Source organism: Lampris incognitus, chromosome 15 (assembly GCF_029633865.1).
Source record: "Lampris incognitus isolate fLamInc1 chromosome 15, fLamInc1.hap2, whole genome shotgun sequence".
In the NCBI taxonomy this organism is placed as follows: Eukaryota; Metazoa; Chordata; class Actinopteri; order Lampriformes; family Lampridae; genus Lampris; species Lampris incognitus.
In genome coordinates, this window is record NC_079225.1 from 20,796,554 (window position 1) to 20,821,308 (window position 24,755).

The 24,755-nt window shown below is 46.7% G+C and overlaps 1 protein-coding gene across 1 annotated transcript in view; it reads right to left on the reverse strand.

Moving 5' to 3' along the window:
* otofa (otoferlin a) overlaps positions 1-19,773 on the reverse strand; it is a 112,452-nt gene extending 92,679 nt beyond the window's left edge. Inside the window, exons 1-2 of the mRNA XM_056294431.1 lie at positions 19,695-19,773; positions 11,209-11,267 (exon numbers count right to left, since the gene is read on the reverse strand). Coding sequence (XP_056150406.1) covers positions 11,209-11,267; positions 19,695-19,773 — 138 coding nt within the window. The remainder of the gene's footprint in view (positions 1-11,208; positions 11,268-19,694) is intronic.
* Between the last annotated feature and the right edge of the window lie 4,982 nt (positions 19,774-24,755).

A 24,755-nucleotide genomic window follows, 5' to 3' on the forward strand; every position in this document is an offset into this window, starting at 1 on the left:
CTGTGAAAACAAATTCCCTGCCGGACAATAAAGACTATATCTACTACTGATGACCGCAACGCCACTAAGGCATTCCTGTGACATGGTGGAGCACAGGTAGGATTTGATGAGCCTCGGCTTTGAAAAGCTCCTCTTTGCTTCAGCTATGGTCACTTTAAGCGTAAGACCATTCTGAAAGCAGTCCACAAATAAGGATACATTTCTGAGAGCTCCCTTTCACATATAAATATCAACAGCTCAAGCGGGGTCGTGGTCGTGAACAGGACCAGCGCGTGCACTTCTGCCGCTCTAGCCGTAAAACAATTATGCTGCTGCTGCTCTACTGCAACGTACCATACCAGCAGCAACACACAAAGGCCAATATGCCATACACATAACAGACTATTTGCACATATCTAGTGTGCTCAGTGTCAACAATATGCATGACGCAATATGCAGCCATTTCACAGATCCGTAATGCACCAATCAGGTCTGCATAATAACTCCAATAACCTGGTTCAAAATTCTTTACTGCAGTCATGCCAGCACGTATAGCTATTTTCCAAATAATCCCATTTCAACTCCTCAAACTAAATAATACCAGTGTAAATCTCTCCTATACACCACTTTCCCATGAGTGTCGAATACACACTCATAAAATGTGCGTAAACGCGTATCATCAGCAATGCAAACGACTAGCGAGCAAATAAAGATTACCCTTCAGAAGTGTACATGGTGGCCATATTTTTTTTCTCTTGAAGACGATCAAATTGGTGTCAGTAGGCCAGGCTGTCACTGGCTTGTGAGAGCTGGGGGTGGGAGGCGGAGGAGGGAGGCGGCCGCAGGTGCAGCATGATTGACACATTCCTCAGTGATTCATTGTGCTTACAGAACATGCGAGCCTGCGGTTACTGCTGTTGGTTACTCCGCAGTTTTGCTCATGAATAGTCGGCCCACTTTTTGTCACCCTTGCCAATTGCTTAGTTCGCCTATATGGACACGCTGGCAGTGGTCACAAAACTGATCACACAAATGTCACCATTCTGATTTTTTTTTTTTGTGTGTGATGGTGCCCCGTTGCTGTCCTGGGCAGCTGCCCATGTCACCCATACCCAAATCTGCTACGGCGTCAATGCGCCATGTTTCCAGGACACGTTCCTTTTAAAATATTCCATACAAGGAATTCTCGTCCTCTATCAATAGAAAGGGAATAGAAAGAAAATACACTGATTGATGGAAAAGATTCTTTGAAATGTGTATATCTTGGCTCCAAATGCTACCTCTCTGAATCTCTGAATCACTCACTACTTGTGTGTGTGTGTGTGTGTGTGTGTGTGTGTGTGTGTGTGTGTGTGTGTGTGTGTGTGTGTGTGTGTGTGTGTGTGTGTGTGTTGGGTGAATGTCTTACACACTAGATAAAACAGCATCCCTGATAAATGTAGCCAGCCTAGAAACTCGATCTTGTCCAGTTCACCAACCTCGTCTTCACCCCCCCCCTTCTCCTCTTAATTTACTTTTTTTTTCAGCTAGGCTGTCCATCCCTCCTTCCTTCACCATCCCTGCTCCATTTCTCTCATGTCTAATTCTTTGCATGCTCCGATGTGTCTGCTATTAACCATGTCTGTCTCCATTTCCTTCACTCCTCTGGAAACAGTACCTGCTTTCTCGTGATAGAAACACATTTTTTGGCTTTAATTTTGTTTTTAAAATCCATTTAAACTGAAGTGGATGAGATATTAATGACCCTATGGGCATGAAATGTGTCAGTATCAGTCTTATCTATATGGGGTGTGTAGTCATTATGACTGAGGCTGCTCTAGCCTTGGCTAGAAAGCCTTCATTACTGCCACTCTGTGTGATTAACATCCACGTTACTATGATTACTGCATTAATACCAAGAAAGAAAACCCACTTTCCAGCAGCACCAATGTTATTGTCACTAACTGATGGATTTTATTACAAAACCTTTTATATCCTTTCTTCAAAAGATGTGTTATATGGAAGTCAGTCCCAGAAAATGCAGCAAATCCCACACTTGGAAATGATCCAGTTTTATCCCCAAGGGATTTTGGCTAGTCTGTAAATTTAGGTGGTGTTCAACATTGAGTTTCCCTTTATAATAACCAGTAAATTTATGAGAAGTCATGACTTCTTCTTCTCCTTCTCCCAGATGATGACTAACGTGTTTTGCACCGGACCAGTTATTGCAGTGAAAGTTGAGGGTTATCAGAGAGTTTATAGAGGTCGTTTATTGGGAGCTCATTAAGTATCAAGCTGGACTCGCTCTTAATGAAACTGCATGTGGCTCCTCAGCTACTGCTGTGAAAGGCCAGATGGCAAGGAGATAATGAACAATGTACTTGTCAACTAGAGCGAGGCAAACACTCCCTTTAAGTCAGGAAAGTAGGTTTTTTTTTTGCTGTGCAATGGCTTCTCGCTGTATACTTGAAAACTTTAAGAGGTCTGATGTTTGTCTTTTTTTTTGTGCTGTGCAATGGCTTCTCGCTGCACACTTGAAAACTTTAAGAGGTCTGGAATCAACCTCTTGACACAACATCATGACCCATCCATCCATCCATTATCAAAACCACTTATCCTGCTCTCAGGGTTGCAAGGATACTGGAGCCTATCCCAGCAGTCATTCGGCGGCAGGCTGGGAGACACCCTGGACAAGCTGTCAGTCCATCACAGGGCCCACACACACACACACACACACACACACACACACACACACACACACACACACACACACACACACACACACACACACACACACACACACACACACACACACACACACACACACACCTAGGGACAATTTAGTATGGCCGATTCACCTGACCTACACGTCTTTGGACTGTGGGAGGAAACTGGAGCCCCTGGAGGAAACCCACGCAGACACGGGGAGAACATGCAAACTCCACACAGAGGGCAACTCAGGATGACCCCCAAGGTTGGACTACCCCAGGGCTCAAACCCAGGACCTTCTTGCTGTGAGGCATCCACGCTAACTACAATGCCACTGTGCCGCCTGCAACATCATGACCAAAATAGCAAAATAAGAGGCCAACATGGCTCTGATAACAGCCCTAACAGCTCAGTATACAAAATGCTTTGGATTGAGGATTGTGTTTTTTTAGAAGGCAAAACGCTTCGATGCATACTAGTTTGCATTATACCTAAACTGGCCGAAAACAAAGTTAGTACTTCTAATAACTTGTTATCTATTGTTCACTAGTATCCTCCCACTCCTGCCATGCTCTGTTAAATTCTCATTCCATCAAATCCCCGCAGGCAGTTTCTTCGAGTGAGGTACAAAAAGCCATCTCACCTCATCCCAGCCATTAATCTCTGTCAAATTCACTGCCAACCAGGATGCTTGCAAACTTGGAGGTAGAAATCAATTCATATTCAGCTTAGGGGATCTCCCCCAGGTTCATTTAGCTGGCCCTCAGCGTGGCACACTGTTAAATACTCACTACAACTAAAATCCATCAATCGAATAAACAGTGAGTTGTAAAATTGTGATTCTGTGCACATTTTAAAGCCATGTCTTGCTAAGAATGCCTTTATGGTGCAGCGAAAGTCTTTCCAATGATCTTGATGTTAATTTTTTATAATTGTGCTGGTGTTTACTCAGGCTCCTTGTCACTCCTGAGAGGAGAGCCCTGAAATAGAGGAGTTAAAGAGATTACCTTCTGCACAAGCATTAAAGGGAAAGTATGAAGCCAACATTCCCCCACAGCGATATCGGCACCTCCTTATTTATTCATTTGTGTGTGGGCATGCATGTGTGTGTGTGTGTGTGTGTGTGTGTGTGTGTGTGTGTGTGTGTGTGTGTGTGTGTGTGTGTGTGTGTGTGTGTGTGTGTGTGTGTGTGTACGTGCGTGTGTGGTTGCGCTGTATGTTCATGTGTATGTGCAGGCTTGTGTGTGAATGTTATCCGGTGACTTCTGCCGCTCTTTACAGTGTGCCACTCATGCGGGAGCCAAAGTGTCAGTGTCACAAAACAGCCGAAAAACCAGGTGCTCTCTGAAGATCCATCCGTCCCATTATCCAAACCGCTTATCCTGCTCAGGGTCGTGGGGATGCTGGAGCCTATCCCAGCAGTCATTGGGCGGCAGGTGGGGAGACACCCGGGACAGGTCATCACATACACACACACACACACACACATTCACACCTAGGGACAATTTAGTACAGTCAGTTCACCTGACCTACTTGTCTTTGGACTGTGAGAGGAAACCGGAGCGCCACAAAAAATGCTCAACAAAAAATGATGTGCAAAATGTATAAAGAAATGTAGACAAAAAAGAAAATAATAACAATAATAATAATAATAACCAGCCAGACTTCTCAGGAAGACTAATTCACACCAAGAACCTTTTGGACCAACCCTGTAGTATATGGGTTTGGACATATACACGGAGTAATACGGTGGTGAGCCTATACTATAGGTAATACGGCGAGAGGCCAGTAGGCGTGCTCTTGCGGATGTACATAAGCAGAACTGAAGTCGGTTAGGACACACATGCACGGTTGGTGTTCTTGGTTCCTGAATAAAGTTCATAAAAAGGACTACCCGCCAGTCTCCTCATCAGTAAAAACCAAACATTCAAAGCCAGACCTTTAAACAGTTCATAGTGGTCTTGTAGACAGTGTTATATCTCCATTTATACCCCACCTGTCAACAACACTTACCAAAGAATCAGAAGGAGCCACTAAAATGCCATGAGCTGCCAGAGCTACCATGGTACAGAGTAGGCGTGGACATTTTTGAGCTACAAGGCAAATCTTTCCTCCTCACAGTAGATTATTTCTCAAAATATCCTGAGGTCCAACAAATATGTGACAAAATAGCAAGCACAGCAATAGCAAAGCTGAAGGCTGTGTTTTCCAGACATGGTGTGCCGAAGGAAGTGGTGAGTGACCACATGCCATTCGCTAGTGCTGAGATGAGTCAGTCTGCAAGTGACTGGGGCATAACATGGACATTCTCAAGCCCAGGCTATCCACAGTCTAACGGGATGGCAAAACGCACAATAAAGACCATTAAACTCATGCTAAAGAAGGCGGAGCAGACTAAGACAGACCCCCACCTGGCTCTGTTGACTTTAAGGAACACTCCTGTGACTGGACTTGGGCTCTCTCCTGCAGAAATGCTGATGGGTCGGATCCTAAGAAGCACATTGCCAGTAGCCAGTGCTGTGCTCAAACCGAGGTATCCGACAAGAGTCAAGCAGAGGCTACTTAAACTGCAACAAAGACAAGGAGCCAACATGCAAGACCTCTCTCTGCGCTCGAACCAGGAATGGCTGTCAGTATAGAGACTCCACAAGGCTGGAAACCTGCCCTGGTAGAACAGAAGAGACAGGAGCCGGGGTCATATAATGTTGTGACGGCTGCAGGACAAAGGTACAGGAGGAATAGGAGGCACTTGAGAACAATTCGGAATGACACACATACTGAAATGGAGGACGGTAATGTCAGTGTCACTGAGCAGCCCCCTCCAAGCGAGCCTGCAGAACCACGTGTACATGACGCGACAAGAAATGTGGAACAACCAGTCAACTGTTCAGACACACAGGTCCAACACACCAGAGGTGGCAGGCTGGTAAAGCAGCCTACCAAATTCAGTGATTTTCAAATGGGCTAACAGCAAAAGTTATGCTCCTATGGAGGGTCATGTGCTGGAAACCTCTGACCCCGGTGACAATGTATAAAGACTGGGTACAAAGAGTGTAGAGTTCTTAAGAAAAATGTTGTGAATGTATAATATGAACAATGACTGTATGAAGAATGTAACACTGCACTGATGTCAAGAATAGATAGAATAAACATTCAAAGCCAGACCTTTAAACAGTTCATAGTGGTCTTGTAGACAGTGTTATATCTCCATTTTGATATATCTCCAAACTGATAGATAGTGAAACAAGTCTATAATGTGATTGCTTTGTTTTTTGTTCTGTGGAAAAAGGGAGATGTGGTATATGGGTTTGAACATATACATGGAGTAATACGGCGGTGAGCCTATACTATAGGTAATACGACGAGAGGCCGGTAGGCATGCTCTCAGGCGGATGTACCTATGTAAAACTGATGTCGGTTATGATACGCATGCACGGTTGTTATTCTTTGTTCTTGAATAAAGTTAATAAAAAGGACTACCCGCCAGTCTCCTCATCAGTATAAACCACAACAAACCCCAAACATAAAGCGGCTTCTTGGTGTATTTTCTTCTGGTGCACATAGCACATCTCCGAAGACCCCGCAGTCGAAATGCAATTTTGCTGGGATTTGAAGGAAGCTTTTCCCCAGAATTCCCTGAGGCACAAACCACATGAAGAATATATTCTACCTACTCAGTGCACTCACTGTTGGGAAAATACCTCCCTAGGGTAGCCCGGGTTTAAATAAGAAACTGGCAGATGCTGACAGACTATTTTTAGTGCTGGAATACTCCAGCCTGTGTCTCGTCTGCAGAAGACTGCTGCATCAAACTTTTACACAGTGGCAGAGGTCCACAAAGCATCGATTGGGGAATCACCATAAATCAACCAAACCACCAATATAATTTAAAAATGATCCAAATGTTCCTACAGTAGTATGACTTTTTTTTCTTTAATTCTCTTGAAAAGACAGTTTCACAAAAGCAAAGTATCTTACATCAGTTTTATACTTTTTTGTGGCTTTTTTCCTCCCTTTTTCTCCCCAATTGTACTTGGGCAATTACCCCACTCATCTGAGCCATCCTGGTCGCTGCCAATCCGGAGAGGGCTGCAGACTACCACAGGCCTCCTCCAATACATGTGGAGTCGCTAGCCACTTCTTTTCACCTGACAGTGAGGGGTTTCACCTGGGGGACGTAGCGCATGGGAGGATCATGCTATTCCCCCCAGTTCCCCCTCCCCCTAGAACAGGCACCCAGACTGACCAGAGGAGGCGCTAGTACAGCGACCAGGACACACCCACATCCGGCTTCCCACCCGCAGACATGGCCAATTGTGTCTGTAGGGACGCCCGACCAAGCCGGAGGTAGCACAGGGATTCGAACTGGCGATCCCCATGTTGGTAGGCAATGGACCGCTGCGCTACTTGGACATCCAATTTGTGTGGTCTTTAAGACGACTGCTCGAATTCGTTATGATAGCCTGCTGTGGCATCACGTTAGCGTTGGTTGAATTTTGGAGGGCTTTGTTTTGTACCGAATGAAGATTGTGGATTTGTCCCTCATTAATTGCATTAAACTGTAGATGGCTGGAGTGTCCTGTATAAAGAAAGGGATGGATAATTATGCAAATGAAACATACCTATGTACTACATGAGTGGTGGATATAAAATAGGGACAGACTTCAGAAAACGGTTCCTTAAGTTTAGGGTGCTGATCATGACAAGGCTTTCAGCGATGATGTATGAGGGATAACCGAATGCCCACAACAGTGGCTCTCGAATCATCCAGAACATGAAGTATTCAGGGCCCCACAGAAGCCATGAAAAAGTCATGGGATTTGGTATTTTTTTGCATTACGTAACCACAGGCGCTCATCAAAAGATAGCAATGTGTGTTCTGTGTGAATGTGTAAATGTGGAGGATAGTAGAGTAATAATGTATTCATTGGATTTGCATAATAGAATAATAGAATTCATTTCTTCTCACCGCAGGCCTGTTAGTTTGAAATCAAAACACATGTGAACACAGGCACCCACAGCGACACATATTTCAAACTTGCCCCCGGCCCCCCCACACACAGGTGATCTAATTTAAGAACCAAACTCTGTTAGCCCTGTGGCTTCATCTTCGCAGGGCTTTCCATCTTTTGTTCCATGTGTGTCTAACTAGTGCAGGGAAAGCCTCAGCGCACTGCAACTACACGCCAGCCCTCCAAAGAAAAAATGAATGCGGGTCCCCCACCCTGTCTGTCTACACACTAGTTCGAAGGCACACTGCGAGCCCATGCATAAAGCAACAAGACACATCTCTATCCTAATGGTTCTCAACTCGAGGGGCCAGGCCAAGCTTACTGAGGCATGCCAGTGGTCTAGTGGCAGAGATGAAGATGTCAGATGAAGAGGGGATGTTATGAGGAATGGGTCCACTTGCATACTTGGCCACAAACACTACACATGCACACACACACACACACACACACACACACACACACACACACACACACACACACACACACACACGCACACACACACGTATAAATATGCGGTCCCACCCACTTTGGAGATGCTAGCCGCAAGGGGAACATTTCATATTCCATTGATGCTGAGTGATGCTAATGACGTCTTGAGTACTAGCGTACATGGGACCAGGGTGAAAACGTGGGCTTGGGCTGTCACATGGGATCCCCTCTTATTGTAGACCACTGCATTGCATACCAGCGACTGTGAACGAAGGCCTGAAAACGAAATGCTGATATGAAGGCTGCTAATGCACTTCCACTTGGTTTTTGTTTCCTTCACGCGCTTTCGTTTCCCTCACAAAGATAGGTGCACAGTTGCACATGGGCACACATGTGCGAGGTTGTGTATGTTTAGTCATTTGGCCATTTTCCTGATTAGACCAAAACAATAGCCCTGGTTATCAGCAGAGGAAACAGCACTCTGCCCGAGCCGAGCCCATCAAAGGGGGGGAAAAAGGTTTTTCTCCAAGACTAACAGTCTCCTCTTTTTTGTTTCCAAGCAAACTCTGGACCAGCAAAAGGAGGTATCTGTACTGTACGGTACGGTGCCTCTCTCTCTCTCTCTCTCTCTCTCTCTCTCTCTCTCTCTCTCTCTCTCTCTCTCTCTCTCTCTCTCTCTCTCTCTCTCTCTCTCTCTCTCTCTCTCTCTCTCTCTCTCTCGTCTTAATTCACTCCCTCGCTTTAATACCCCATCCCCCAAGGTATCCCCATCTCTTTCTCTTAAATCCTCAGTCAGTTTGTTGCGTTCCCTCTCTTTCTCTCTCTCTCTCGCTCGCCCTCTCTCTCTTTCTCTCTCTCTCGCGCTCTCTCTCTCTCTCTCGCTCTCTCTCTTTCTATTCCCCTCATTTCGCCACTGTCTCAGTTGCTCCCTCTACTCTAACCCTCTGTATCGCTCCATGCATCTGAAAACCATTAAAGAGCTGGTCTCCAGCCTCACAAGAGCTTTCTGATTATCCTACAGCAAACATTTCCCAGGATCCTACAAGGGCATAACACACACACACACACACACACACACACACACACACACACACACACACACACACACACACACACACACACACACACACACACACACACACACACACACACACACACACACACACACACACACACACACACACACACACACACACACACACGTGCAGCCTTCAAAGCAGCATTACAAGGCTTCAAACCTGGGGTCTTTGGGTCGGGAAAGGCAAAGACAAATGTGTTTAATCTCAGAAACATTACATTTGTTAGACCTCTCAGAGTACATGGAAGCAGTAAGAAATGTACAGTCATGCTGACCTATGTGCTGTATTTCAATTTAATAAACTTCTGCGTCTCTTCTAATCTCTCTCTCTCTCTGTCTCTCTGTCTCTGTCTCTGTCTCTCTCTAGAAATGGCCCTCACTCTTCTCGTCAGTGCTGCAGGATGTGTGTTATCTGATGTAATCACATCATTTGATGACACACATTGGTGGAGACCGTCATATTTTCCCACCATCTCAGGCCCCAGTAGGTCGTTAGTGAATAGGAGAGGGCCATTAGACACCAGATTAAACACGAGACATTTACAGTTAAGAACCAATGTGTTTTTGTTTAGCATAGCAATGAGGCAATAAGACCTGTTTATTCTAAAGGTGATTACCAATAGTGGCAATGCAGTTGTTTGTGTTGTGTTGGCAGTTATATGACTGTGGATGCAATAATTACCATACTATACTCTATGGGATTTGATATTAGGCAGTTTGAGACGGATCATCACACTAAAGAGGATCTCAGTGCATACAAATTACAATAGCACAGTTTCAGGTGGTTAATCCTGACATTAAAACTGGCAGAATACGTAAAATATCAGCTTCAAATCCCTCTAATGACCAACAGGGGGTGGGGGTATCATATTTCTATTCTCCTTACATAAAATGAAATATCCGCTTGGGTTATGTGAAATGGAGGAGTGAGTTTACAGAGCCATCCCATTCAAGTTGAAGCGCTGTCTCGGCTGCAGGTGTAGGAGCACCTCACTAAGTATGTGCACTATGTGGCGTGCCAGATGTTAGGAAGCTTCTCATGACACCTTTGTAGAGTAACAAGCAAACAAATGTCATGCCTGCACAATATTTGTGTGTTGAAGCAACTTAATCAACAAAAACGTGGGAGAAAATACATCTAAGTATAATAAGATGATATATATGTCATACGGTAGAGATGATATATGCCTACATCCACAAATCAATGTAACTGATTACATTTCCCCCCCTTTTTCTCCCCAAATGTACCTGGCCAATCACCCCGCTCTACGAGCCGTCCCAGTTGCTGCTCCACTTCCTCTGCTGATCCGGGGAGGGGTACAGACTACCATATGCCTCCTCTGATACATGTGGAGTCACCAGCTGCTTCTTTTCACCTGACAGTGAGGAATTTCACCAGGGGGACGTAGCATGTGGGAGGATCACGCTATTGCCCCCAGTTCTCCCTCCCCCTTGAACAGGAGCCCCGACCGACCAGAGGAGGTACTAGTACAGTGACCAGGACACACACCCACATCAGGCTTCCCACCCGCAGACATGGCCAATTGTGTCTGTAGGGCCCGACCAAGCCCGAGGTAACATGGGGATTCGAACCGGCGATACCCGTGTTGGTAGGCAACGGAATAGACTGCTACACTACCCGGACACCCGCCTCCAGGAAGACCGGTTTACATGAGCCATGCATGGCTGAGGAGGTAGAGCAGGTTGTCTAGTAATCGGAAGGTCACTGGTTCAATTTCTGGCTCCTCCAGAAAGCATTTCGAAGTGTCCTTAAGCAAGACACTGAGCCCCTAACTGCTCCTGATGAGCAGGTTGGTGCCTTGCATGGCAGCCTCCACCATCAGTGTATGGATGTGTCTGTGAATGGGTGGATGTGAGGCGTACACTGTGAAGGACTTTGAGTGGTCGGTGGACTAGAAAGGCACTATATAAATGCACTTACCACTTTATACAAAAGTGCAAGACAACTGAATTTTGGTTATTATCAAGGCAGACAACAGCAGAAATAAAAATGTCACCGACCTCATTGAAGTGGGCCACATCCTCACAGTTCTCCACTATACGGCTGTAGAAGGAAAGACCTAAAAGTGGAAAAGGATGATAAGAGGTGAACTATGGTTGAATAGTCTGACAAAATTAATATAATGAAAATTAATATAGAGCTACTTTGCTTGAGACGGGGTGCATGTGAGAATTAACCATTAGATGCAAATACATGTAGCATTGTATGATACAGCTTATGCTAGCTACTATAATAGCACATATAAAATATATGGCATATAAATATAATATAGAATTTACAAATAATCAGTAGAATTTGTTTGTATTTGCTGAAATTGTTGAGGTTCATTGGAGCAGCATATCCAATAAACCGAAAGTTGAACGCTAACACTGTCGGAGTTGGCAGGTATTTTATTCTCTTACAGGTAAATCTTACCGGTCTGGTGTTTCACTAAAATCAATTTTCAGGAATTATTTGATTATGCTATTTCATGACAATCTCTTTATTAATTCATTCCTATTATTAAATGGTCAAGCTGAGATCCTAAACCTGTTTGCAGCTGTCAGAGCGACAACGGCTGAAAAGACAAACTGATATTTATACAAAAAGCAAACCAAACAAAAGCCGGGCAGGCCGGAGTGGGGCCCCAAATGATGTAAAAAAGAAGAGGTATGTAAATAAATGACAACAATACGGCTCATGTGACTCATAACAACCCTGAATGTGACATATGATATATGCCCATATCCATAAATCAATACATCAGTGTGGAGAGGGAGACTGGGAGACTGGGAGAGAAGGAGAGCTTGGGTCTGAACCAGTTAACAAAACCTTCAACATGATCTCTCCAGGTACAGAATTCATAATGCAACAACACGAAAGGACCTGGTATGTTATAACGCTTTCATAGATATTAGATTTAATATGTGAACATTTTATTTAACTGATGACAAAAATGATAACCTATGTATGCTGTACTTTATCAAGGTTACACTGAAATTGAATTCAGAAATGTATACAGTAGTACTTCTGTATGGATGCATACGAAATGAGGCAACTTTCTCTCACCTCTCCCTCTCTCCCTTTCTCTTACTCTCTCTCTTTCTCTCGCTCGCTCTCCTCTCGCTTTCTCTTTCCTGTCTCTCTCTCCCTCTCTCTTTCTCCCGCTCCCTCTCTCTCTCTGTCTCTTGTGCTCTCTTTCTCTCGCTCTCTCTCGCTCTCGCCCCCACAGATGCACACAAGGCCACTCACACATACAGACAAGGTGCGTACACAGAGTAACCTAATCCACCCATGCATGCCATAGTCAGTCATCTCTTGGTTGATTTGAATTGATGGTGATGAATGGTTCTGAACTGGTGTGTGTGTGTGGGTCTGTCAGTGGAGCTGTTTGCTTTGTATGTCTAAGCTAAGGCCTTGTGTGGGTGTTCATGCCTTTCTTGCTGCATGTGGCAGCTGATATTTACAGGCACACATATGTGGGGAAGCACACATGCACAAGCACACCCACACACCCACACAAAGGGAATTACGGCCCTGTCAGCTTGACCGTGATAATTACTTTGACCAGGAAATTAGTAGATCTGTCTGGCTGCTTGACTTGAGAAAATACAAACATTTATCCATGTGTCAAAGATACCAGCTTCCTCCAACCCCAGGGACTGTTGTTGTGAAAGCGAGGAGTTTGCCAAATGGATTTACAGTGGCCTTTAACTTCAGTCCGAGCGGCGCCGGTTTACTAAAGAGACGAGAGAGGCTAATTTCTCATACTATGATGCGGTCTACAACCTGCTATCGTTCATCCAAATCAATGCTTAATGGGTTTGAAGGATGAGGGAAAGTAATGTGTATTGGTTTATCGTGAATAAAACTGAGAGGACTTGCTATCATATACAAGTATCTGCAGTTAAATTCAGACTTGCTATCATTGCTATCATGGCCAGCAGCCATACCAACATGTACCCTGGCTTTGTCGAATGATGGAAGCTAAGTAGGGATGAACTTGGCTAGTACTTGGATGGCTTCTCCTGGATCGCCACCTTGCCGTGGTGGACTTTGTGTGTACCAATGATCCCAAGAGCTATGCTGTCCGGAGCTTGGCTCCTGGTAGGGTCACCCAAGGCGGATAGGTCAAAGGGGAGATTCCAGATGAAGCGCGATCCAACAAAGATCCAACAAAGACCTCAACGGCGGAACAGGCAGAAGATGTCTCCAGATCACAACGGCAGCGAAGGTGGATGAAGGCTGCAACAGAGGGTGGTACCCAATCGTCTTGGTTCTCCATACCATTGGACTCTGGCCACCCCCTGCCAAGGACCATGTGGTGACTGTAGGTGCATCAACCGCTCCATGTAAAAAGTTGTCACATGCAGGCGTCCTCCCATTATGCAACTCCAGGATCGGCCTCTATGCCCACCTGAAGACCCAGTAGGAGGACGGTCATACTTGACTCCAAGTGACCACCAATGATGAGTACTTGGATGGGAGACCTCCTGGGAAATTTGAGTTGCTGCTGGAAGTGGTGTTGGTGGGCCAGTAGGGGCCAGTCTTCCCTCTGGTCCTAATGAACAAAACCCAATGCTCCAGTGCAGTGATGGGGACGCTGTGCTGTAGGAGATGCCGTCCTTTGATTTAGATGTTAACCCAAGGTCCTGACTCACTGTGGTCATTAAAGATCTCAGGGCACTTATTGCAAAGAGTAAGGGCTTCCCCGGTGTCCTGGCAAAATTCCCAACCTGGCTCTCTCCATCTGGCCTCCTAGTCATCCCCCCATGTAATTGGCTCAATTATTCCTCCCTCTCCACCTCAACCTGATGTGTGGTGAGCGTTCTGGTGCAAAATCCTGCCATGCATCACTCAGGTAGGTGCTACACATTGGTGTTGGTTGAGGTGAGTTTCCCTCCTTGTCTGTGAAGCACTTTGGGTGTCTAGATAAAGCGGTATAAATATAATCCATCCTATACGATCCCTTAAGTGAAATACTAACACTGAGGCGTCCATGTACATTTTCAACATGTATGTGCAACATTGTGAGGTTGACTTTTTCCTCACCTGCTCTTGGACATTTCCTGCCTCTATAGGTTTTTCTACTGAATCTAAGATGAGGTATACTTTTAAAAAAAATGGCAACACTAGGGGGCGTCCGGGTAGCGTAGTGGTCTATTCCGTTGCCTACCAACACGGGGATCTCCGGTTCGAATCCTCATGTTACCTCCGGCTTGGTCGGGTGTCCCTACAGACACAATTGGCTTTGTCTGGGGGTGGGATGTGGGTAAGTGTCCTGGTCGCTGCACTAGCGCCTCTTCTGGTCAGTCGGGGAGGGGGAACTGGGGGGGATAGCATGATCCTCCCACGCACTACATCCTCTGGTGAAACTCCTCACTGTCAGGTGAAAAGAGGCAGCGGCTGGTGACTCCACATGTATCGGAGGAGGCATGTGGTAGTCTGCAGCCCTTCCCGGATCGGCAGAGGGGGTGGAGCAGTGAAGAGTGGGGTAATTGGCCAAGTACAATTTGGGAGAAAAAGAGGGGGGGTGACACCACTTAAATTTCAGAGAGGCACGCAGTTATCCCTCCTACGTAATAACTCTAAACAGAGGCTTCGCCGTCCTTCCAGCATTTTCATCTGGCGTGGATGTGGGTTTAGTCAAGTAGCTCATGTGAAGCTTATGTAAGGCGCTTCCACCATACTTAAACCACTCTCTGCTGATGAGATCGCCCTTTCGTTAGCAGCTGAAGGAGTGAGAAATAACCCGTCAGAGAAGAGTGAGAAGAGATGCTGACGACACAATGCAAAGGAGGGAATAGCAGAGGAATGTTTTGTGTGCTATGACCCAAAGAGTTCTACATTTTCATTTCACGCAGGACGACAGAAATAAAAGAAGCGATAGAGATGACTGGAAAAAAACAACAAGACCCGCACACTAATGAATACATCCTGGTGAATCAGTCACACGGGCTCTGCCTTAATCCCCTTCAATTTTACAGGGCTCTAGAAGGATCCATGTTATAATACATGGCGTGCAGAAGGGATCAGTTTTGTCAGTGTCTTATTCTATGGTGTGTGTGTGTGTGTGTGTGCGTGTGCGTGCATGCTATATGGAGGAGTCACAGGTCCCTAAGCTGTGCGTGTCTCATTCCCAATTCCACCTCCAACTCCACCTCTCCTGACGCACTTCAGAGACAGAAGATGCTGTAGCAACAGATGTCACAGTCTATACTCATATAAATGGCTATTACATCAGAGGATGGGCCCAGAGGAGCATCGGTGATGTGGGAGGAAAATCTCTGTAGTGATGTGGGTGACATGCTGTGGCTGAGCCAGCTCGCTGCTCAGTCCTGCAGCCGTGGCCCATTGGGAGTCAAGGCTATGAGAGCAAATGACTCGGAGAACCTCTTCCAGCATACACTGTGACACGAAGGGCTGTGGTACATTTTCTTCAGGCTACAATGAAGAGGTTAAACATTAGCATCTAAAACATGTCTGCTCTTGGACGGGAGCAGGAGCTGTGGATAGCAGTGCAGCATCTTGAAAAGCCAGCCACCAAGGTGAAACACTTAGCATGGATCAAACCACTTCCTCTAAACGTGATGCCATATAACTTTTAGATATCTTTTTTTTTCTAATCCTCTAATGTCTATCTCTGGGTCACACAATATGGGCAGCACGGTGGCCCAGTGGTTAGCACTGTTGCCTCACAGTAAGAAGGTCCTGGGTTCGAACCTCAGGCCGTCCCAGGTCCTTTCTGTGTGGAGTTTGCATGTTCTCCCCGTGTCTGCGTGGGTTTCCTCCGGATGCTCCGGTTTCCTCCCACCATCAAAAAGACATGCATGTCAGGGTTTATACTCCTGCCTGTGCCCCTGAGCAATGCAATGTAAAGAAGAACTGGAGTTGGTCCCCGGATGCTGCACCGGCCCACTGCTCCTATACAGTAGGATGGGTTAAAAGCAGAAGACATTCACTGTAACCTACAATGACAAAATAAAGTGGCTTTCTTCTTCCTCTTCCTCTTCTTCTCTTCTTTACAACCTCTCTTTTAAAAGACAACAAATTAAGCTTCTTGTGCATGTTTACTGGGGCAAAAGGCCGAGTAGACGTAAAATGTCGAGTATTACATAACACCACCCCGGCAGCCGCTGTAGGGGCAGTGTGGGTTGACTGGTCCATTGAAGTGGCGGTTTCCTGACAGACCCCTCCCCTCCTCTCTCCAGACAGGACATCCTCTGAGCTGAAAGCACTCAGGGAACTGTACTGACAAGCATGTACCAGGAAAAATACAAGAAGATAACACCCCCTGGAAATACCCCCAGCTGGCGAAGGGGGGGGGTCAATGGAGAAGGTGAGACTGACACAAGCACAAGAGTTGCCAATCAAACTACTATAGAGGGATGCTGGAGCCTATCCCAGCAGTCATTGGGCGGCAAGCGGGGAGACATCCTGGACAGGCCGCCAGTCCACATACGTCTATGAAAGGCAGCGCTGGAGGTGTGGAGCCACCCAACACCTCTGAGGTAAGTGTTTGTTGTCTCCAGTGGCAGGCCTCTTGTTACCTCTTCCGATTTTTCTGGGCCTCCTCCAGCAAAGTGTCAAAGTCTAGTGTACCAAACTGGTTCTTTGCAGACAATGGCTGGAAAATAGTTTTGGTCTGTCTTAAGACGCTCAATACTGTGAGGAGAAGACCCTGACCAAGTGGTCTGTATGGCCAGTCAAGACTTGGCTAAGTAAAAAAAAAAAAAAGAAAAAAGAAAAGAAAAGAAAAAAAAGACAATTTATTTTGTCAGTGAAATGTGTCTTCTGCATTTAACCCATCCTATTGTATAGGAGCAGTGGGCAGCTGCAGCACCCGGGGACCAACTCCAGCTCTTCTTTCCATTGCCTTGCTCAGGGGCACAGGCAGGAGTAGTAACCCTAACATGCATGTCTTCTTTATGGTGGGGGGAAACCGGAGCACACGGAGGAAACCCACGCAGACACGGGGAGAACATGCAAACTCCACACAGAAAGGACCTGGGATGACCTGGGGTTCGAACCCAGGACCTTCTTGCTGTGAGGCAACAGTGCTAACCACTGGGCCACCGTCATTGCAATATGCGAGGATTTCCATCCCTACACCACCTTTGGAAAACATGATTATATGTAACTATATAATGATTTTATATTACTATCTCTGACATAAAACTAGAAGCGTTCCTTTAATATAATTTGATAATAAGATCAAATCGCTGACGGACGCTGTGAATGGTGGATCTTCAAACACCAGGCGTCAAAAGAATAAAATTAAAAACTGATACCGCTAAATTTTTAACAACTCAAGTGACTTTTGTAATCCCTTGGTAAGGAAGCTGCTGATGTGAGGCGAATGAGTCATCTCTCTCTGGCTGTCTTTTGTAGATGTCTTCTCTTATCTGCTCCTGGAGCTTTATCAGAGACCAACCACACCAGCTCCTGACTCTTCTCCTCTGCAGCCTGAAGGGGGACTGGCGTAGCATATAGCAGGCCCACGTAGCTCGGAGATAAATGAAATAGTTTTGCTTCTAAGGCTCCGAAGTGCCCCGGAGAACCCGTCCTTCCATATTTCAGATCTGAGATTAGCCAGCAGTGCGTGAGGGGATATCTTCAGCGAAGAAACGGGCTAACTGCGTTGGACAGGGCAAAGGCTGTCATATTAACTTATTCAAAGCATACGAAGTTGTAACGTCATGTTCTCTTCAATGTTGTTATGTCGTTGTTCTGGTGCCAAGACTATATCGTTCAACATAATCTTGCTATATGATTATGATTAATTGTAATGGTGTCATGGTGTGGTGTGATGTTATGTTATGGGATTATGGTTCCCCCTGCAGTGTTCCACTGTGTGTGCTGATTGATTCTGCCATTGTTTGGTTGTTGTTGTTGTTGTTGTTGTTTTCGGCTGGTTGAAGTCATTGCCATATAAGAGCGGATGAACTGCGCACACAGGGAGAGAAACAGCTCTAATACTTTCAGCAGATGAGTTCGTGTGGTGTCATGGACCCTGCTGCTTAGAGCCTACTGCAGCATGTGGAGGATACCGCTGGGATGATCGATTCTCTGAGGTAGAGAGGTGGGGGGGGGGAGAGGGAGAGAGAGGGAGGGGGCGGAGAGAGGGAGAGAGAAACAGAAAAAGGGGGGGGGGGAAGAGAGGGAACGAGCTAGAGTAAGAGAGAAATAGAGAAGGAGAGAGGGAAGGAGAGAGAGAGCAAGGGAGGGAGAGAGGGAGGGGGCGGGGAGAGAGGGAGAGAAAGCGAGATAGAGGGAGAGAGAGAAAGAGAGAGGGAGAGAGAAAAAGGGAGGGAGGGAGGGAGGGGGAGAGAGCTCGAGTAAGAGAGAAATAGAGAAGGACAGAGGGAAGGGGGGAGGGAGCGGGGAGAGAGGGAGAGAGAGCGAGACAGAGTAAGAGAGAGAAAAAGAGAGGGAGGGAGGGAGAGAGGGGGAGAGAGAGCTAGAGTAAGAGGGAGAAATAGAGAAGGATAGAGGGAAGGAGAGGGAGCGAGAGAGCGCGAGAGAGGGAGGGAGGGAGAGAGAGCGAGATAGAACGAGAGAAAGGAAGAAAGAGCGGGAGAGAGCTAGAGGAGAGAGAGCGTGTTGGTATGAGTTGTTCGTGGGGGTGATGAAGTAGCTTTTCAGCACTTCGGAGAGTGACAGACTGACAGGTGAAGCGTCTGTGATCATGTTGCTGTCAGTCATACAAATTTTAAAGGCGCCCCTCTCTCTCTCTCTCTCTCTCTCTCTCTCTCTCTCTCTCTCTCTCTCTCTCTCTCTCTCTCTCTCTCTCTCTCTCACGCATGCACGCACGCACACACACGCACACACGCAAATACACACGCGCGCTGTCATACGATTCTCTTGATTACTGATTTATTTCCATCATTTCTTCGACCCTAGTGTAAGAGTCCTCACAGCGCCGTGCTGTGAGACACAGACGAAGTGAGGAGCAGCGGGGGTCTCCCCGGGCTGAAGGCAGCGGGGGTCCGGGTCAGGGGGCGATGGTGAAACGGCTTTGACGGCCGGCAGTGGCCTGCAGAAAGGTACATGAAGAAATGCCTTTCGCAGATCAATGAATGGTCTGACATGGGCTCGAGCTTTCCGGTCCCTTACACACGCCCCTGAGCGCGCTGCTAATGGCCTCTTGTCTTGATGACAGAAAAAAAGAAAAAGAAAACGCAAAGCGTCACGTGTAGAGCGGTATGGTTAAAGAAAAGGCTTACAGAGAGAGAGGGGGGGGCAGGGGGTCTGTCCACTTTCTCACAAAGGGTCCACCGAAACATAACACATCGTGACACCGCAACGTGTGTCACAAGGCACCGGGCTCCCCCAACTTTTCTGCGCACCCATTGATTAACACAAGCTACATATCATTTCTTCTTCTTTTTTCTTCTTCCTCAATTCAGGATAGATCATATTGCAGAGTAAAAGATCCACAAGGCTATTGTCGCAAAAAATAATAAAAAAATTAAAAATAAAAATGTCTCAAGTAGCATGTCCTCACCTCGGAATGTAACTTTGGCGATCCGGTCCCCTTTCCCGCGAAGATGGGCGACTGTTCTCACATGAACCGACAGAGCCATCATCGAGTCCTCCGGAGGGCTGGCAGAAGGAGCAGTCCACCTCAGGTCAGGAAAGCTTGGGCGGGCTAGGCTCTGACGTGTGCGTCTAACCAGGTGAACCTCTCATTCCGTCTCCTTTCGCACGAGGTCTTCTGTGCCATGCCAAAGACGCGCGCGCTCTCCGCTGCGTCTCCGTGAGGTACCCGGGCGGATGCTGGCTGCTCTCCCAGCTCCGTAGCTGCAGGGCGCTGGGTTTTACTCTGACCGCCACCGAGGAGGGGCGGGCGGGCGCGGAAGCGGGGGGGGGGGATCTAGTCTAGGCTCTAGTACAGGAAAGACGATGCTTTAAGAAACACAGCATCTGCACCACCCAGACTTGGTGATAACAGCGAAGGTCGTCGTGGTTTTCAGTTTTGTCAGATGCGTAAATCTGACCGTCATCACTAATTAAAACAGCCCCTCATTTACGGCGGATAGCTTAGTCTTGACCCATTAAACGTCAGATTGTTCACGAAAATAGGCACGGGCTTTATTCAGTGGTGCGATATTCATACAGACCAGGACATTGAAACCAAATGCTGAGGCGTCTTTTTTTATAAGATATGCAGTTGCGCGTCTTATATAACCTACATAAGCGTGGTCGAGACCCTCTTCTCCTTTCCTCCATCCTCTTGGCCTGTTGTTCCTAAAGACAGCATCCATTACATGGCTGTCATGGAAGTGGTACTGGAGTCACCCACAGCAGTGTAATGTACCCCCCCCCCGGGTGTTTGCATGCATGCACCTGTCAATATAAAGCCACCGTAGCGTGCAGCGATATAGGCTGTGGTGCCGCTTGTACATGGTCAGCATACTGGGTCCTGCACATGGCACCAAAAATGGGCCCCCAAATTGTTATGTTTGACACTTGCATGTGCATTTTGTGGCAGTTCACGAGTGCTGCCCTGCCCTGCCCTGCCCTGTCCTGTCAATAAGACGTGGCCGCGTCCCAGGTTTATGGACGGAGAAACATGTGGAAATGCCACCACTCAATCGGTGCCTTCCACAGAACCAGTCGTCGTCTGTGTGCCTTAGTTATAGCCACCCTCTCAGAAGCAAGAAGCAAGAAAGGAGAGGAAAGAAAGGAGCCAAAGGGCCTATATGACTTGTGTTTTTATTTTTCCTTCATCCAGACAACTTTGTGATTTTGGCCTTTTGTGCTCACAAAATAAGACTTTCTTTTTTAATGCATCATTGTTTCACTTTTGTTGGGTGAGTGGATTAGAGTGTTTTTATTTATTTTCTTGCTGATTTAGTCATTCACCTATTTATTTACAACTCATTGGCTTAAATGATGTTGGATATAATGTGCATCGCCAAACAGAGCGTTTCCCTGTCTGCCTTCACACCCCGTCTCAAAACGCACCTTCCCAAACTGGCCCATTCGGTCTGGTCCACGCGTCACTGGGTTTTGTGCAGATGATGGTTTTATACTTATCTGTTGCCGAACCCCACATTAAACAGGTCCTGGTTAAGTGTGGCGATCCTAACTGGGCGTTTGTCCAAGCCGCAAACAGTGCACCAGCCAACCGAAGAGAGGAGCAGGACAACAGCTGCTAAGTGCTGAAGTAAGTAACCAGCCCCCAGCTGTGGGTTACATAGTGCCGGTGCCTAGTGGCTACCCCGGGAGGGGAGGAAACCCCTGCACAACATCACCGTCCACAGCGCTGCTGTTTTTTCTTTTTCTGGCCCTTTTGTATGTGTTGAAGTCGGGGAGTACTGCTGGCGTCGTGTGTAGCCCCCCCATCCACCCCTGTATGTCTGGTATATTTATCTGTTGTCTTGTAGAAAAGCGCTATACAAGATTGATCGATCGATTGATCGATTGATTGATTGATTGATTGATTGATTGATTGATTGATTGATTCATTTATTTATTTATTTATTTATTAAGTGTAAACCAGTGGTGACTCCGTATGTGGCGGGAGTGTCGGAGCAGTCAAGGCGCGTATTTTCCAAACACCGCGTCTCAGTTGCTTTCAAACCCCCCCAAAACACGCTGTGCCAGAAGCTGCTCCACCCCAAGGACCGGGTCCCCCAGCACATCGGGGAAACCAAACAGACGCTGGCCAAGAGGATGGCACCAACACAGGAGAGCTTAACGCATCAGACCAGGACTCCGCCCATCCACAGGCCAGCAGCCACTCTTTCAAGGATGAGGAGGTGCACATCCTTCATAGGGAGGAACGCTGGTTTGAACAGGGAGTCAAAGAGGCCACCTATGGTAAGAGGGACCGACCATCCCTGAACCGGGGAGGGGGGTGCAAACCGTACATCTGTCGCCATCTTACAATGGACCATTTGACCAGGGAAGGCCTTATCAGTAGTAAGCAATGGGAGTGCATTGACCATAGTGTTAAGGTTGTTGTTCTGGACACTGGTTACAATGTAATTGGTAATTGTTTCCGTTTTGCAGTGAAACAGAATAAGTGGGAAATGCTGTGGTTGCAACTATTCCCCAATCCCCTGTGTATAGCACACACAGCCACTGTAATGGTCACACCTATTTGCATAGGAAACCGATCTTCTTTCTTTTTCTTCTAAAGTTGTTATGCCACTGTATTGTTTATAAGGGTGGGGGTACCTGCAGTCAGCTGAGACTGAAGAGGTCCCTCAGAAACCTAGATGGGGTCACTTAGATGAGTGATGACACGTCTCTCTCGATAAACGCTGCGTCCACATGAACTGATCCAACTTTCTCTGAACGTCTTTTACCAAGTTTCCATTCCAGCTTGACACAGCAGAGGAGACGGCCCACTACACGACCAAGTGTCCTGTCTCACTGACCTGACACTTGCAGCAGGTCGTGACACGAAAAGACTTGGGCAAGTGTATAAGACAGGAAATCTCATCCTAAATGTCCTAAATTAGCTGTCAACCAGAAAGAAAACAATTCGTGTGTGCGCGTGCGTGTATGTGTGTGTGCATGTACGTATGTGTGTATATAGAGGAAGAGAACTAGACATTTTTCATACTCAAAAATATCATAGTTTTTGTGCTGACCTATTTACTTGGAGGAGCTGCTGTGTGGGTGTGTTAGAGGAACAGATCAATTTAGAGAAACAGAGAGAGGAGTAGCGTGTGTGTGTGTGTGCGTGTGTGGGGGGGACATGAAGAGATAGATAGGAAAAAAGAGACGATGACAGGAGAGAAGAAAACCAATTTACGCAGTCATAGTGGTAAAGACAGAAACAATAAAAAGGGAGATCAACTTCTATCGAACTATTGGCCCCCGGAGGCCAGAGCCGAGAAGAGGATGGTGCGCTTCTGTATGGATTTTTCCACTTATTCTGTTTCACTGCAAAACGGAAACAATTACATTGTAATCAGTGCCCAGAACAACAACCTTAACACTATGGTCAATGCACCCCCATTGCTTACTACTGATAAGGTCTTCCCTGGTCAAATGGTCCTGTGAGATAGACTACATATCCCAGAGGCAAGGCATTTGCACAGCCCACAGCTGACTATTATCAAAATATCTACAGCCTTCATCATTTAAAAACCTCTATCCTTGCACCGGGATTCATCTACCTTTGTAACGCTGGGTCTCCTTACACACATCTCACCTTCATCACACCAAGAGGATTAGACAGAGGACGTCAATAAGGCACCATCTCTTTCCCTCGCGATTCCCCTGGTAAATGTTTTAAGAGAGGCACATTGTTCTCCTCCTTGACATTTTTAAGCTCAGTATGCTTCAATGACAGGAGCTGGAGGCGGCAGAGTTGAAGATGCTGAAATTTTCATTGGGGGTGACGAAGGAGGACAGGATTAGGAACGAGTATATTAGAGGGACAGCTCAGGTTGGACAGTTTGGAGACAAAGCAAGAGAGGCAAGATTGAGATGGCTTGGACATGTGTGGAGGAGAGATGCTGGGTATATTGGGAGAAGGATGCTGAATATGGAGCTGCCAGGCAAGAGGAAAAGAGGGAGGTCAAAGAGGAGGTTTATGGATGTGGTGAGAGAGGACATGCAGGTGGCTGGTGTGACAGAGGAAGATGCAGAGGACAGGAAGAGATGGAAACGGATGATCCGCTGTGGCGACCCCTAACGGGAGCAGCCAAGAGAAAAAGAGGATGCTTAAAATGATGGGGATATTATACACAGACATTATACAAATTACAGGACAAGCCAACATAAAGTGTGTTAGTAAGGTGTTGGTCCACCACGGGTTAGGGTTAGGGTTCTAGAACAGGTTCTAGAACAGCTTCAGTGCTCCTTGTCATAGATTCTACAAGTCTCTGAACTCTACTGGAGGGATGGACACCACTCTTCCAAAAGATATTCCCTCATTTGGTGTTTTGATGATGGTGGTGGAGAGCGCTGTCTAACACGTCGGCCCAAAAGCTCCTATAGGTGTTCAGTTGGGTTGAGATCTGGCGACTGCGAAGGCCATAGCATATGATCTACATCACTTTCATCCTCATCAAACCATTCAGTGACCCCTCGTGTCTTTTGGATGGGGGCATTGTCATCCTGGAAGAGACCACTCCCATCAGGATAGAGATGTGTCATCATAGGATAAAGGGGACCACTCAGAATAACTCTGCATTGATTTGCAGCGACCCTTCTCTCTAAGGGGGCAAGTGAACCCAAACCATGCCTGGAAAATGCCCCCCCTCCCCACACACACAGCATAACAGAGCCCCGGAATCCCCCCCACCCCCACCCCACCCACTGTAAGGATGTTTTCTTCCAGTGCAGATGAATGCTTTAGCCAAAAGAGGGAGCTGTTGACCTGGCTTTACCCGAGACGGCTGCGAACCAACTTAAAACAAAGGTTTTGTGGCCAACCAAATCTGTTAGCAGTTGTTAAGTCGTCTTGGACTTGCAGGAACCTGGTTGATTGTGTGTTGCGACTCCTGATGTGTGTTGAGTGTTGAAGCAACTGTCCTATTTGCACAACACAGACTATGACACAGATATTGGACTAAATGGAGGTACACAAACGCTTACTTGC